The 18,257-nt window shown below is 35.3% G+C and overlaps 1 protein-coding gene across 1 annotated transcript in view; it reads right to left on the bottom strand.

Annotated features, from left to right (window-relative positions):
- LOC141601537 (uncharacterized) overlaps positions 1–15,377 on the bottom strand; it is a 40,235-nt gene extending 24,858 nt beyond the window's left edge. The window contains exon 1 of the mRNA XM_074421831.1: positions 15,299–15,377. Coding sequence (XP_074277932.1) covers positions 15,299–15,377 — 79 coding nt within the window. The remainder of the gene's footprint in view (positions 1–15,298) is intronic.
- Positions 15,378–18,257: the final 2,880 nt, after the last annotated feature.

Raw genomic sequence — 18,257 nt, 5'->3', positions numbered from 1 at the left:
AAAAATTTATAAAATTCCCAAAAAAATTGAAAAATTAGAAAATTTCAAAAATTCACGTTTATTTTAGCATATAGGTTGAGTCGGAACGGACGATTTCCATGATGAAATTGCACTATGTGTGTCTTTTTGCTTAAGCCTTGCATTAAACTATTATCTTTTTAGCTTTGTCTTATTGCATATCTACGAGTTTATGTTAAAATTTAGCTGAACGAATAGACTTGACCTGTGATTTTGGCAACCTACTTATATATTCTAAGGATTAGAGCCTTATAAACTGGTGTCATTTGTGACCGGTTTCATGTAGGATTGTGAGTAGTATACTCCTTGCATATCATGTATCATCAATTTGCACATATATGAAATTCAATTGCTTTTTGCCTACATACATTCGGGTTAGTGGTTGGTGTCACATGCAGGGAGGTGCTTACATTCCCTTTTCTTTCATTTTTACCCATTTAACTCCACATTAGCCAAATTTTCCTGTTGACCCTTAACTACATCCAAATTTAGCCTGCCGTGTCAAGCTAGTTTAGATTGTTTTTTGCGGTATATATTTCATTATGCCAAATTTGGTTCATTTTATATCGATTTGGAGTTGGTAGAAAAGAAGAAAAGGAGGTTGATGAAAAAAAAAAAGAAAAAAAAAGAAGTTGAAAAAATAACGTGAAAAAGGAATTCGAAAATGAAAAAAGAAGAATTCGAAAAAGAAGAAAAGAAGAAACCGAAAAAAAATAGAAAAAGAAAAGAAAATTTGAAAAAAGAGATGTTGTTTGATGAGACGGTTTCTACTCCTATGCTTTATTTACATATCTTTTGAGGAGTTAGTTCAGTTTGGTTTGGTGAGATTTTTTGCCAAATGAAGGGCATGCGCTTAATTCATAATTGAGTTGGAAACGGATGTTGATATATGGTTTTGTTTAGGTACTAGCTTGGCCGCCTATACCTCCACATTCCCATAAATGTTTTGCCTTTTCTTACCCATTGCCTCACTTTACCATATTATTGTAAGCCCTCGGCTGTGACAGGACCTTGTTTGGTTGGAATGTATGTACGGTAGCTAGAATTGTCTATCATATTAGTTGCATGCATGCTTATGTGGGTCGTAGTCTAGGTGAGCGACTATTTGTCTTTCTCTCTTACATATATATGTTCACCCTTTGCTTCATAAGGGAAGAGTGACCCGTGAGAGTCCATTATTAAAGGTCTTGCAAGGTCGACGGTTCAGCTTTATTATAAACATCTTATAACTCGTTTGCATTTGACTGTTTAGCTATAAGTGTTAGTTTGTTTGCATTAAATTGGCTTAAGTGGGCATTTGTAGCTAGCTCTGAGTTATCTTTCCCGTTCCTTTAGTTGCATTTTAGTTTACTCGAGGACGAGTAAAGGTTTGGTTTGGGGAGATTTGATACGTGCATTTTATATAGTCTTATTAGCCTATTTTATGCACATATTTCTATGCTTTTATCGTGGTTTTATGCTACGAAATGCCCCGAATATGCTACTTTGGTGTATTTTGTCTTAATTGCAGGAATGGACCATAAAGTAGTGAAATCAAGCCATTTACCGCTCGTTCTGCATGCATTTGGAGGAAGAGTAGATTTGAAGCTGGAATTATAGCTGTCTTGGGATGCGTGAAGCCATTTCGAGAGCTAAAAGGACAAGTCAAAAGCCAAACTAACGTGATTTTGAGCTGCTGAAGTTAGTTATCACTCGATCGAGGACATTTCTAGTCGATCGAGTGGTTTTAGGTCTAATAAACAGTCGATCGAGCACTTTAGTCATTCGATCGACCAGTTCCATAATAACATTTACTCGATCGAGCACTATTCTTGGTCGATCGAGTGGTTTATCCTTGGGCTGGGCTTTTTTAGCTTATTTTCTTCATTAGGTTAATTAATAATCCTATTTTCTTATAAATAGGAAGATTAGGACGTCATTTAGAGGTGCTTCTCACTTCTCTCTTCTCTTCTCCTCTCGGATTTTACCATACACTGTTACTTTGCTACTGTTACTTTCTTTCCGGATTTATTTCAGTAATTACTTCTTTCCCTTTCTTTTCCTCTTTAATTTATGTTTATGTTTATTGTTCTTTCTCTCTTCCTTGCTCCTTATTTAATTATGTCTAGCTAAATACCTCTGCTAGGATTAGGTGATTCTATAGACCGATGTTAATTGCTAATTAGGTTATTAGATCTGTCGTTGTAGTTATGTCTATGTTGTTAATCGCTGCTTTAACTGTATCCTGCTAGTTGAGTCGACACAATTAGCCTTTTAATATCGATAAACCTTGACCTGGACCAAAAGGTTGGAAGGGGTGAGACCTGCAGTGAACAATAGGATGCTTTAGTGAGGGCGAAAGTTAAGCTAATAGCATTTTAGGGCGAATTGAGACCGAAAGGAGATATTCGTTGCCCCTTAGACTGAGACATCGACTGATCTATGACCTTAGCTGTGATTGACTGACGTTTATTGATGACCCAAAATCCTAGTTCCCTTCTCTTACTGTTAATTTCTCTCTTTTAATCTCTTAATAGTTTAGTAAAATAATTTAAACCCCATTTCTGTGACATTCTGACAGACTGAGTTAAACAGATAATTAGCAAAATAGCCTCCATGTGGAGATCGACCCTACTTACCGCTGACTTCTGTTAGTAGTACTTAGGTATTTTATTTTTGGTACATAAACGACCGTATCAATGACCATGATTGACCTTACATGGGTGATATGTGTGAATTGTTTACGTTTGATTACATGGTGTGATATTTTGCCTAGTAATGGAAATTGTTGATTCGGCATGGGTGGATTATTTATGACATTAATGATATGATAACCTTGTTTGATGTATGTTTATCGACGTGATTCTATTTGGTTGTGTAAAGTAAGAGGAAATATACAAGTTGTATGTTGCATAGTAATCATTTGCATGATTGTGATTGTGGTCTTCCGTATGAGTGGAAGTGTTGATAATAGATGGGAATGGATGTTGAAAACACATGTGTGATCATGTGGGGGATTTGACGCGTTATATGCATGGCATGGTTTCCGGAAAATGGGAATGTTGAGCATGGTTAAGTCACATGTCGAGTAATGTTGCATTATTTGGTTGTTTCTTAGAATCCGCATTTTTACGATTGATTGGCATACATGTACATGTATGAGATTATATGTGATTTATATGCGTATAATAGTGATCGAGTTATACCCCGAGACTTATGCGTAGACTTAGAACCAATCGAGTTGGGTGTTGTTATGGGATTAGGGTTTTCTACCGTGGGCTGAACCTTGTCCTTGACGTTTGGGAGGCTCGTAGAGTAGGGTATATCATGGCATTAGAACTATGTGTGATTCATTTATGGATTTACAATCAGCAAGAGAGAATGTTGAACCTGGAACATGGTCATTTGTGAAATTTAGTAATGAGAGTATGAGACCGCATTTTGAAGTTGATAATTGAACTTCGGGACGAAGTTCTCTTTTAGGGGGAGTGAATGTAACAATTCGGAAGTTTAGGAAAAAGGAAGTACGGAATATGAGGAAATAGTGAGAGTTGTGAGGAAGTAGTGAGAATGGAACACCGAACTTTGGGAAGAGAGTACACATGAGATTTGAGGGAATAGTCGAAAAGGGAAGAGTGAGGTGAAACTTTGGGGACGAAGTTTATTTTAGGGGGGAAGATTGTAATACTCCGTATTTGATAATTATATAATAATAATATTTTATTTATACGATTTATGTTGAGACGGAATAATAATGATTATAATAATAAATAATAATAATACATTATACATGTATTATATACTCCCACCATACATATACATACTACCCTTATCCACCCTTATCCCTTACCCTTCTCCATTTGCAATCTCATAAAATCCAACATCAAATTACAAGAGAGAAAAAGGGAGAAAAGAGAGATTAGAAGAACAAGGGAGATTCCGCCACATCGCCTCGATATCGTAAGGTAATACCGTCTTTTATCTTAATTAATTTATATCATCGACCCGCCTTGACCCCGACTCACCTTTGGTCGTGGTTGACCACCCATTTGACCGCTGTTGACCACCCAAATAAGGGTTTGACCGTGACTTTATTGAGGTTAAATTGTTGTTATAGCTGTTTTGTGTGACGGTCTTAAGACGAGTTCTTGACCCACCATTCGTGACTGTTTTGGGTGGACGTTGGGTGGGTTGTGTCGAGGGAAGTTAGGAGGTCGTAGTGGTGGTCTTGGGTGGTGGGTAGGGTGGCTGTGGTGGCCGGGATCTGGGGTAGAAAGGAGGGTGTACGGGCACGGGTTAAGGCATGTGTCGGGTTGTTGTTGTGGCTAGTGTCGTGTTCCTGGTGGTTGTCGTGGAGGGTCGGTGCCGACTAAGGTTGGGGGTCAAGGTGGGGGTGTTGGTGAGGTCGGTCGTGGCCGGTGGTGGCCACGGTTGGTGGTTTGTGTGGTGAAAGTGGAAGGGTGTCGGGTGTGGGGGTTGTTGTAGTTGTCGTGTGGTTGTCATTGTTGTAGGTTGTGGCTGCTGCCGGTCGTGGTCCACCGTGGCTGGTGGTGGTAGCCACGGTGGCGGCAGTAGGTGGTGGTGGTTGGTTAAGTCAGGTTTTTGGTTAATTAATAAGACATGTTTTATTTAATTAAGTTAAGTCGTATCTATTTAGTCGTATACATATTTATATAATGTATTAATATATTTATACGTATTGGTATATATATATATATTAGTATATTATACGTATTGGTATACATATTGGATTAGTATATTTATACGTATTTGTATGATTAGATGAGTATATTTATACGTATTTGATTATTATCGTATTTTAGAAAATGTGTTTTATGAGACGGTTTTACGAGACGGACCTAGCTCGTGTGACGGATTGCTTATGCGGATTTGCTGTGAGGTTATGATCAGGTTGTTTGGATAGTACGCGGGAGACGGGACGAGCTTGATGATATCACGAGACGAGTCTAGTTGGCTAGAAGAGTATAGATATCACGAGTTATATTTTATTTATTCATTTGTTTACATTTATGTAATTCATTAAACATTACATTAATAAAATGTTCTTGATTGGAGTTTTGAAACACTACCTCGGGAAACCGAGATGGTAACGCTCCAATTATCTTGGCCGGATAATCTGGGTGTTACAATTTGTCCTACTAATCTCTTGATTTTTGTTCTGTTAAAACTCGGGCGGATCTTTATGTGTAAGCCAAAAATATGGATCATTATCATCTTCAAGTTCTTCCTGTTCATATCGATCAAGTATATCAGATTCGTCAAAGATAACATGAATACTTTCTTCTGCGCATAATGTCCGTTTTTTTATATACTCTATAAGCTTTACTATGAGTAGAATATCCTAAGAAAACACCTTCATTACTACGAGGATCAAATTTACCTAATCTGTTTTTGCCAATGTTGTGTACGAAACACTTGCTACCAAAACATCTTAGGTGTGAAATATTCAGTTTTCTACCTCGTAATAGTTCATATGGGGTTTTCTTAATGATTGGTCTGATTGGTCTAATCATAGCAAAATTATGTATTTAACAAGCGGTATTTACAGCTTCTACCCAGAAATTCTTAGGTAAACCACTACAAAGTAATATTCTGCGAGATATATCTTCAATAATTCTATTCATTCTTTCGACAACTCCATTCGGTTGTGGAGTTTGTGGTGCGGAGAAATTGTTGGAGTTTTTGTCCTCCACAATAGTGCATGATAATATTATTAAATCTCATTAAGGAATATGCATGGGATATTCATTGGCAATACTAGTCAGTTGATCAACGTATATCGGTAACGGTTGGCCAACTAGGGTTTGACGTTACTGTCGTGAGACGGCGGTGTTCAGCTGATCCCTTTCGGTCACACCTAAAGGAACGAGCCCCAACACGAAAGCTAATTAATTATATGAGATATAGTTTAAATTAGTCCCTTGATTAAATTGACTAAGAGTTAGTCGATTAAATTGATTTCGAGAGATTTCGAGTTGCGAACTCGAGGAGCGGCGGTTATTATTTAATTACGCGATAATTAAATAATAAGTTTTATGAGACGGGTTTTAGTTAATTAATTGTTAATTCACTATAATTGTACTAATTGATTAATGTGATTAATATTAGTACGTAAATAATATGTGTAGTGGTACACGTATATTTACGGAGTGATTTGGACGAAATTAATTGGAAGCATTTAAACATGAAACGATGTTTAAATAAAATTTACACGTATTTGTGCGACAAATATAAGAACCAAAATGGACCCGTAAATGGGACATTGGACCGTGTAAATGAAGTTAGTTGATGATCATAATCATTTCACTTTTACTTGTTTTTCTTCCATAAGTTGTCATAACATCTTTGTGCATGTGACAAAAGATTGGACAATATTAAAAACAAGTTGACTCCTACACACTACCCTTCCACCCGCCACTTTCCCCAAATACTCTCCAAATTGTTGTTCATTTTTTCTACTACTTCACTTGTACATTTTTGCATGTGAACAACAATTTGTCTATCTCTCTAAAAATCATAAGCATCATTTTTACTAAGATTGTTAGTAAAACAAAATAAATACTAAGAGTGTTAATATTATTTACATAATATTCAAGGGTTATATGGTTAATTTCTAGTTAAAATAAATCATATGAGTTGGAGGTTTGTTCTTGGGTGCAACTTAAAGGAGATCTTCTAATTTGAAGATTGGATGATCTTGTCATTCTTAATAGCTCAAGAACAGCCAAGATGGGTGATCTTGGTTGTGCCCAAATACTACCATTTCTCAATGTAAGGAAAATTATTTTCCTCTTCTTTTATTCTAATATGCTTTTATATTGCATGCATGTTACATAGATCATCAAAACGATAAATTATGAGATAATTTAATTTTTATTAGAGAGTCTAATATGGATCTATGATGTTTCAAGTGGTATCAGAGCTTATGCTTGTAATTTGCATGTTGATTTTAAGCATATTAATGAATTATGAGATAATTTATAAAAACTCAAAAAGTGTGTTAGAAGAGGTTTGAGCACGAAATTTTTGGGACATGCATATCTACTGATCTCAAAGGATTTGTGGTTAAGTTTGGTGATTTATGAAGTTATTTTGCTATTTTTAAAGATTTATGGTAAAAAACCGAGTCAAAATGTCGTATTTTAATTAAAAATTGACTAAAAATAGTTAAAAATTGATTCGGTCCATGGATTTTTTTATGGTATTTCATGCATGTTTTTTATTGATTGTATGCAAAAGGTCGAAGGTTGGTTCGAAACTTTTGCATGTTTATTGATTTTATGAGATAAAAGTCGATAAAAGTGAAATAAATTAATCATAATTTCGAAACAATTGATTCTGCCCATGATAAATTTATGTACATTTAAAAATATTATTTAAATGTTAAAAGTGAATTTTAAAATGTGTTTTCACCTTGTTTTGATGTTTATTGGTTTTAGTGGTTAAAAACCGATAAATATCGATCTTTTTATTCATAAATTTTATCTGGATTTTTGGGGAAATTTTTCTGACATTTTGGTGTTCTTGGGAGTGTTCCAGAATACTCAAAATTTTTGTTTCAATTTTTTGGGTAATGTTTAAATTATTTTCGATTTCTACTTTAATATTATGATTTTACCGATTAAATTAGCAAATTATCACCAAATCAAACTAATTATTTATCATAACATTAGTGAGGACTAATTTTGAGGTTCAAAACAGTTTGGACAATTATTTTGGACTTAAATGAGATTTAAGAGTTGATTATTGATTTTTACATGTTAAAAATCGATTAAATCCACAAAAACCCGAGATGGATACCAACGATTGATGGATAGGGCGATTTTGGCATAATTTTACAGCATTTTAAGCATATTTATTTAAGTTGAATGAATGATTGTCATTTATTTAAAGTATTTATCTTGTTGTACCTACTATGCCCTAATTTAATTTAATCGTTATTACCCGAAATGAATGGGAATAGCGATTTGTTTGTAATTCAAATACGATCTCGTATCGTCGGTTTGTAATTAATTAATAGTTTTATTTATTTTATTAATTAATGTATAATAGGAATAGCTATGTAATTCAATTGTAATAGTTATTTTTACCGGCGTTCCCAAAAAACGGATTACATCGAGACGGAGTCTATTTTTGGAAGGTGTTCCAAATCCCACAAGAAGGAGCCACTTATGGTATAAAGAGGCAAGGGACCAAGGAGTTGGTTTCCGAAATGTAATAGACTAGGTTTTATTAACTAGGTGGCCATACTAGGATTTATTCATATGCTTACTTGTTTGCTTGTTTTATTTTCGCGCATGCCAAAATCGCCATTCACATGCATTTTATCTTCGCGATTGTCAATTCACGTCATTTACATTCACCGAGTTAGTTCACTTATAGGGAATTTATGACTAAATTGACAAGGTCTCTCACATAACTAAAATTGAGATTAGCCTTATCAATTAGTAACACCTATGAATCTCTTGTTCATTAGAGCCATGCTCGCCCAAGCGGGGTGTTCTCTTTTTACCTTGAGTAAGTAGGGTGGTAAGCGGTTATCACACGCCAAAATTGTTTGGACTCAACGGGATATAAGACGGTCTTGTGTTCCGGGGCTAGTAGATGGATTTAAGGAAATTCGCCGACCAAGAGTTCTAGAGGTAGAATTAGTCAACGTGACTTACCGAATTTACACAATTATGGGATGTTTCGCCCAAGCCATGCTCATTTTTGTTTAATATTTGGGTCTTGGAATCATTTATATAATTTAGTGGGAGATCATTATATAAATGTTAAAACTTGTTAAAGATGTTTCACAAGTAAAATTAAAACATTGAATGTTAATTTTTCCTATTTTTCGTTCTTTCTCATAAATGTATGACATCGCGCACTTCATCCTCCTTTCTCTATTTATTGTTATACTTGTTTCATTCTTTCATAGAAAGCGGTTTCTTTGGAGGAATTAATGATTGGTAACATGATTTACCAATTCACCTACATAAGCTTACAACGATTTTTGCGGTTATTATACAACTTAATTAACGTCCATACATGTTAAAAAGGGGTTTCATGTCGCAAACTATATTACGAGTTTAAAAGGAAGTCACATTTTATCAAGAGAGTCTTGATTTCGGAAGTGACACCTCCTCCGTCATGATGATGACATATTAGTTTTAATTACTCAAGTGTAATTCAAAAGTTTGCGAAAAGAGTTTTCAAAAACACTTATAATTCTCCAATATGATACCGTCAAATGGCTCACTTCGATAAAGGCCAAATCTATTGTTTATGCGCTAAAGAGTTTAGGCATATTATAACAATTGAATGGTTAGGTAGTCCAATTTCGCAAGAAGTTGAGATTTTGCCACATGTTGCACTCACCTTATAGTAATTCACTCTTACTAAGTGTATAAAATATCACGAATGACATGAAGATAGGTCTTCATGAGATTCATTTTTGCTTGATTGAAGCAAAGAGAAATGTGAAAGTGAGTGGGAGTTAAGAAGTATCAACCCTTGATGTATGCGATAGAACAAAGTTGAAAGAGACATCTACTCAATGGATAGGCTAGTTCCACTATCTTGGTTTGAGATACCAAGTACGGGTCATTTCTTTGTAAAGAAGTTTACATGAATTGATAAAACGTAAGACGTCTAGCATAGGACATTTTGTATCGAAATGGTGCTAGAGTAGCAATAATTTCGATAGGGACAAATGTACCTAAATTTGGTTTTAAAAGAATGTAATCATCTATGTTTATACATAGAAGGCATCACTCATGTGATTTAAAACAAAAGGTTGTACCTACTCCTATGATAACTTGGTGGTTGGTTTAGACCACTTAAGTTAGAGGAATTTTACATTCTTCATGAAAACTAAATGTTATACTATCTTGTAGATTTTAAAGTCTCTAATCTGGTGAACCCAATTGATCAAACCTCAAGTAAATTCGTTTCAAACGAGTAAACGAAAAGCACATTGAACAACCATTTAATTGTGAGTCTTATGGTATGTGTGCATGTATTATGTGTTTTCTTTTGCAGAAAAGAAACACAATAGTGAGGTGATTGACCATATACATACGGATGCTTAAGGTCGATAGTTGGTTATATATATATATATATATATATATATATATATATATATATATATATATATATATATATATATATAGTTATATATATATATACTTCTTACTTTTACCGTAATGTTAAGTAGATATGAAAGCCTCATATCTATTTAATAAGACATAAAAGTAATTTTTGAAACGTGGAATATTTTCAAAATGAAGTAGTAAACCAAAAGCACGTCAAGATCAAGATGTTGATCGGAAGTTTCAAAGTAATGACTTTCAAGATCAAATGGGTAATATCAAGTAATGACCTTGATAATCACTAAGAAGATTGTGAACCAGATCACATATACCTACTCCTAAGGACACCATAGAGTATGGTGTAGTCAAAAAGATAAACCAAACTTTATGAGATATAGTTTGAGTATTTCGCAATTTTGCAAGCTATTTTCTCACTAAAAGTTTAAAACCCGGCTATAATAGCCTCAATGACTCCATATGAGATATGGGTAGGGAGGGTCCCTAACTTGTCTTTTTATACATTTGGGATCATAAATGTTTATGTTCAGAACCAATTTGTATATTTGTGAGGGTTATCCAAAATTGAACCACTTGGTTTTTACTCCTCCAAAACGAGAACAAAGAGTTTGTGGCTCATAATCTTGTCTTTTCCGTAAAGATTTTCATTTTCTGGAAGACATAGTGGGAGAAATTTTGAACTTACGGAAGGCCAAGACCCACAAACTGAGTATAATGCAAGAAGACGTTCTTTATTGTGGCTCAGTGGTTATAAGGAGATAATTTTGCGATAATATTGCGTTACTTTTCAAAAGTGACGAATCTTAAACCCTCATCAAAGGCTTTTATATAGTATGAACTCTATGTGATGGCGTGTCACCATGCAATTCGAATTGATCTCCTTGCACACGATGCGATAAGGAAGGAAACACGAGATGTTTTAGAGACTTGATTTAAGGTGAATACTTTGGTTGGTTACCTTGATCTTGTCGTAAAGGTTACATAAGATGTTTAAAATTTGGGTTGGTTATAGAGAGTTTGTGACAACCCAAATGCCTTTATCAATTCGTATATTCTTAGCAATATAGCCTCTCATGAGGATGAGATTCGGCAAAAGAATAACGAAATTCTTTCCTTGGGAGAAATTTTGTTGATCTTGTCAATGTTAAGAAGCCTACCATGTTTGAAAGATCCCTTTTGTGATCTTATATACGTCAAAGCGTTAGAACTTTGGGTTCAATCATGTAGTCTATCAAAATGGTATTACTCGAGTGTCGAGGTACCATGATGATACATGGAGTTTAGTGGAAGCTAAAGTAAGTTTCTTAGTCTAAAATATGTGCTTGACATATTAATGACTAGAAATGTAGCTAAGATGATATTTCTTTGTCTAAAATATGTGTTTGACATATTAGTGACTAGAAATATTCTCGGGTGAATATTTGAGAGTAGCATGGCGCATCATAAATATCTGGATCTAATGAGATAGATCTCCATGGATATTAGCATTATAGTCAATCAAGAGACTTATGTGATAAGATTCTTGACTCGTTCAAGTTGTTGAACAATAAATATGATCTCTTGTGCTTCCGCTGCAGGATCTATTAAATATGCTAAAAGCTTCTCTCGTCGGGACTTATCATGTTGAGAATATGAGAAGTCATTACCAATCATTTCCTAGTGAGTGTCACTAGATGATTATCAAGAGCATCCTTGAGTACTTGAGAAGCACTGAGGATTTACTCTTGTAGTTTGGAGGAATTTATGAATTTTGTGTAAAAGGATTACACGGAAACATTCCTATGTTTATAAGATGTTATGGGCCTCATTAAGGAATGGTTATCATATAAGAGTGCTATGTGCATAAATAATAATATGCATAAGAAGTTATACATATATGTATAAGAAGTTATACATGTATAAAGCAAATATGTATGAGGTGTCATACATAAAAGATGTCATATGAAGGATGTGTATGTATAAGTGTTATACATACAAATCATGAACGAAAGCTAAGTACATTACAGCATCCGATGTTGTAAAAGAGATAATTGATATCCGGATTTTAATGGAACTAGAGTAGTTCGGTAAGCCGAATATCGTTTCCAAGAGACTGTGAAAACAGTGGGAGTGTTTGACTGGCTTTAGAACCAGCGTCTAAAAACTTGTTTAGACATGTACTTAGAAAGGCTCTATGTGATAAAAAGATTGCATAGAACAAAGGAAAATAGCAATGGAAATTAGAGTGATGCAACTGTTGCTAATCCTCTAACCAAAGCCGTAGGCATAAGGTAGACATGATGGTTATGTCATCTCAATGTAATTGAGGAGTATGCCTTAATTGCTAAAGATCGTTATGAAAATATTGGATAGAGTATTGATATTTACATAAGTGATTATCGCATTCATTGTTAGAGTTTCTTTAAGAACTCAATTATTCAGTTTGACTGAAAACATGAATACCTTGTTTATCCGAATTGGTTGTGGAGACAATGTTGAGCCCCAATTCAAGTGAATAGGATGAACATTGTATTAGCCCCTAGTTACTTAATGAGGTGACGTCTCGGAGTGACTAGATTTTAAGACGATTGATGGTAGGTTCAGCACTATAAGGTCATAAGGATGACTAGTCATTTATATAGGCAGACTGTGGGACACTTTTCCGGGCAGTGACATTTATAGAGTCCCTTAGATCTATTATAGACGCCTGGTCGTGGCAGGGACTTCTATGATAATCCTATGAGTCGATTCTTTAAACTGGAGACTATTATCTGAGCCTGTACAGTTTTCGAGTGACTTTGGTTTTTGTCCTAGGTCATGCCGTGAAAGGGGGCCAAGGACATCTACTGGGTCATGGTGATCTGTATTGTGCAATAGGATAGATATGGCATACAGGAATTGTCCACCCACGTTGGGTTTAAACATCTCAAGGCCACTCGAGGAGTTATGACTACAAATGCGTGGCCACGCTCGAAATTAATCTATGGGAGATTTTTCCGGTCAGGTAGTCACACTCCTGATCGAGAAAACCACTCACGATATGTTCATGTGCAAGTGCGACCTGAAAGACACCTTGCATTGAGTGGGAGATTGTTGTTAAAACGGACAAGAGAATTGGTAACACACCCTTGTAGAGTACAAGGAGGATATTGTTGAGATAAGGAGTTATCCACAATTGTGTGTTATAATCATCGCACAACTTGTCTCGGACAAGTGGGAGATTGTTGGAGTTTTTGTCCTCCACAATAGTGCATGATAATATTATTAAATCTCATTAAGGAATATGCATGGGATATTCATTGGCAATACTAGTCAGCTGATCAACGTAGATCGGTAACGGTTGGCCAACTAGGGTTTGACGTTACTGTCGTGAGACGGCGGTGTTCAGCTGATCCCTTTCGGTCACACCTAAAGGAACGAGCCCCAACACGAAAGCTAATTAATTATATGAGATATAGTTTAAATTTGTCCCTTGATTAAATTGACTAAGAGTTAGTCGATTAAATTGATTTAGAGAGATTTCGAGTTGCGAACTCGAGGAGCGGCGGTTATTATTTAATTACGCGATAATTAAATAATAAGTTTTATGAGACGGGTTTTAGTTAATTAATTGTTAATTCACTATAATTGTACTAATTGATTAGTGTGATTAATATTAGTACGTAAATAATATGTGTAGTGGTACACGTATATATACGGAGTGATTTGGACGAAATTAATTGGAAGCATTTAAACATGAAACGATGTTTAAATCAAATTTACACGTATTTGTGCGACAAATATAAGAACCAAAATGGACCCGTAAATGGAACATTGGACCGTGTAAATGAAGTTAGTGGATGATCATAATCATTTCACTTTTACTTGTTTTTCTTCCATAAGTTGTCATAACATCTTTGTGCATGTGACAAAAGATTGGACAATATTAAAAACAAGTTGACTCCTACACACTACCCTTCCACCCGCCACTTTCCCCAAATACTCTCCAAATTGTTGTTCATTTTTTTTTCTACTACTTCACTTGTACATTTTTGCACGTGAACAACAATTTGTCTATCTCTCTAAAAATCGTAAGCATCATTTTTACTAAGATTGTTAGTAAAACAAAATAAATACTAAGAGTGTTAGTATTATTTACATAATATTCAAGGGTTATATGGTTAATTTCTAGTTAAAATTAATCATATGAGTTGGAGGTTTGTTCTTGGGTGCAACTTAAAGGAGCTCTTCTAATTTGAAGATTGGATGATCTTGCCATTCGTAATAGCTCAAGAACAACCAAGATGGGTGATCTTGGTTGTGCCCAAATACTACCATTTCTCAATGTAAGGAAAATTATTTTCCTCTTCTTTTATTCTAATATGCTTTTATATTGCATGCATGTTACATAGATCATCAAAATGATAAATTATGAGATAATTTAATTTTTATTAGAGAGTCTAATATGGATCTATGATCTTTCAGAAATTATGATCTACACCACGCTCTCTAAAATACTGAATGAAAGTTTGATTGTCAAATTCAGAACCGCCGTGACCCGTTCTAATTAATTTTTGATTATGACAGTATTTGTTTTGAGCCAATTTTATTAAACAATCAAACTCGTTAAAAGTTTGATCCTTGGAAGTTAAAAAGATAGGCCAAACAAATCTTGAATAATCGTCTACTAGAACGAACACGTATCTATGACCAGCTCTACTTCTACCTTCATAGGACCACATAAGTCCATATGAACAAGTTCTAAAGGTTTAGAAGTACTTACAACCTTTTTTAGCTTGAAAGATGATCGGACATGATTACAACGAACACAACTATCACAAAGTTTTCAGTATCAAATTTTACGGAGGGAAGTCCGTCAACAAGATCCATCCTTTTCAATTTATTAAGACTATAAGAACTTATGTGACCAAAACGGTTATGCTATATTAAGGGATCATTAATAATTGCACTCATACATGTTAGAGAAGTAGATGGTATAACATTAATATCACAAATATAAATATTGTTCTTTCTTCTACCTTCTAATATGACATTACTAGATCCTTCATGAAAAATACGACAAACGTTTGAATGAAATACTACCTTATTCCCACGATCACATAGTTGAGAGATACTAAGCAAATTGTGCCTTAAACCTTTTATTAATAAAACATTACCGATGGAATGAGTGTTAGAGATACCTATTTTGCCAATACCAATAATCTTACCTTTTTTGTTATCTCCAAACGTCACATTACCATCGTTATAGGTCTCCAGCGAAATAAACTTTGATCTATCACCAGCCATTTGTCTCGAGCAACCACTATCGACATACCATTGATTGCTTCTCTTCGGCTTGACCTGCAAGAAGTTTACTTGTTGGTTTTAGGCACCCACACAAAGTTGGGTCTTCTTTTATTAATATCTGGAAGTAAATCATTGCGTATCCACATTTATTTAACCATGTATTTCTTATTGGATCTATAATGAGAATTATCCTTATGATTATAGTTCGAATTACAATTCTGCTTATTAAGATTACCATTGTTATTCATTTTACTCGAACTACTATGATTCGTTTTATTAAGGTTAGCATAATTCTTTTATTTGTTTGAACTATCATGATTATAGTTATTCGTTGTTGGTTTAGCATGTTGTTTATTGTGATCAGCTTTTTCAGTATCAAACCTAGCATTCTTAGCATACTTCTTATTCTTATTCATATATGCTTTGCTTTTCACACGAATAAAAGGTATGACATGTTTTACCACAAAAATTGAAAATAACATACTCAGGCAAACCAACATATTCTCTTTTCAGAAAATCACGATCAAAGGGTTTGTTATTCTTCTTAACATATTCTTGTCGACATCTAGTTTGATAACCTAACCCTTCTTTGAAATGTCTATTGGATTGTTTGGTTAGAAAATTTAAACCATTTCACTTGTTTTCCAACTTTTACTAACATTAAAAGCATTTTTTAATTTAACATTAAGTTCTTCTTTCTCTTTTGTTAGCTTTTCACAATTGGAACATGCTTCAACAATTTTGTCCGGAATATCTTTGGCTTTATCTAATTTAGATTGAAGTTCAATGATCTTATTAGTTAAAGAATTTTTCATGACAGTGTAATCAGCTTTTAGAGTAATAAGTTTATTAGTTAAATCAGAAACTTGTTCATTTAACGAGTTAATCTTCCTTTCTAAATCCGAGGTTACGGTATCCTTGCTTGAGGATACGGTATCTTGAGCGAGGGCACGGTATCCTTGGATGAGGATACAGTGTCCTGAATGGAGGATGCAATATCCTTGGCTGAGGACATATTCTCCTTGAATTGAGAACTTAATTTAGGGTTTTTATTACTTCGTACCAAGTTAAGCGTTGATTCAACAGTCGAGTTAAAACTAGGTTTTGAAACAACTTGTAACACCCCCTCATACCAAGGTACGTTACCAAGGACTACCCTAACATGAGAGACTGTTACCATCTCGGTTGCCCGAGGTTAGTATATCATAGTTACCATTCCAAAACAACATTTATTAAAGTATAAATAATTAATGATTACATGTTCCATAAACCAAAACCGAAATAAAGATTACTAATGTTAAACAACTGAAACTAAAAGATAAATCTCATGACAACGGAAGCTAGATTCGAGTGATGACTCCCAATCTTGTCCCCATAGCTAATACTCATCATCACCTGTCACAATCTGCTCACCATCCCCGAATGGATCACCACAGATTTTACAAAACAACAACGGGGTCAGTTACTGAATAATCAAAGCAAGACAAGTACGAAAGATAATCATTGATCATCAGCCAACTCCAACTCCGAATCACACGCCGGTGGGGGAAGGCAGCCACACCCACCAAGGTCCAGCTCATCAACGAGCAATAGCAATAACTCCAACTCCCAGTCACAAGCCAGTGGGGGACCGCAGCCACACCCACCAAGGTCCCGCTCATCAACGAGCAATAACTCCAACTCCCACTCACAACCCGGTGGGGGACCGCAGCCACACCCACCAAGGTCCCGCTTATCAACGAGCAATAACCCCGTCCCTTAATGTGCACATCTCCTCCCGTGGCGAGTTCTACGGAGGGCGAACTAGGGTATGAAGCAACTCCCGCAAGTGACTCCACCACAATCATCACAACACCAACACCAACACAAAACAACACCAGCAAATGATCACAATATCAATCGTACAACAATTACCACATAAATCTCAATTTAATTAAACAGTAAACCGAGTAGGGAAACCCTACCTTTTCGCAATCCGCTACACTGCAATCAATCATACAAATGCATAACGAATACCACATCGTCACCTACAATAATGATAATCAACAATTAACACACATATGATGACCAAACCCTAAACCCCCAAATTAACCCAAATTAAGGTTTGTTAACTTATAAGAACAACAATAGGTCAACAAGGATAAGACACTTACTACAGCGATTGACATGGAATAAGATTCTAGAACCCACAATCGACGACCTTTGTCTTGGAATTGATGAAGATGATTAGAGGAGACTGAAACGTAGTTTATGTTTTGGAAGAAATGATTTTAGAAACTGACAAATGACTTATATATAATCTCTAATCATTTAATCAAAACCGCGGAAATAACACCCGTCAGACCGGATACTCGGTCGAGTATAGAGTATACTCGGCCGAGTATCCTCTACTCGGTCGAGTATTCCCATACTCGGCCGAGTATTCCTGGGCAGAGAGTTGTTCAGAAACACACGACACACTTACTCGACCGAGTAAGCCATATTCGGCTGAGTAGCAGACTTAGGAAAAACTGTGGTGTTACAGTCTTCCCTCCTTAAAAAGAACTTCGTCCCCGAAGTTTGAACCCAACCTATAAAACATGAACACCTAATGCTAACTCCGTCAACCAAGCTTACTTCCACAACACGGCTCACGATATCGTCACAACTACAGCATAGCCTCTCGATACTAACTCCATAATATTATCGAATAACCATAACATAAGTGTTGCCAACTCTGTCTCACTTCCAAACGCTCACTAGCAACTCAATACTAAGACAATCCACCAAACAAGATCAACCATCAATACGGGAATGTTACATTTTACCTCCCTTAAAACGAACTTCGTCCTCGAAGTTTACTCACACACATAAACATCATCACCCAATCCGTTTAACACC

Source organism: Silene latifolia, chromosome 9 (genome assembly GCF_048544455.1).
Source record: "Silene latifolia isolate original U9 population chromosome 9, ASM4854445v1, whole genome shotgun sequence".
NCBI lineage: Eukaryota > Viridiplantae > Streptophyta > Magnoliopsida > Caryophyllales > Caryophyllaceae > Silene > Silene latifolia.
This window is presented reverse-complemented; position numbering and strand designations above follow the sequence as displayed.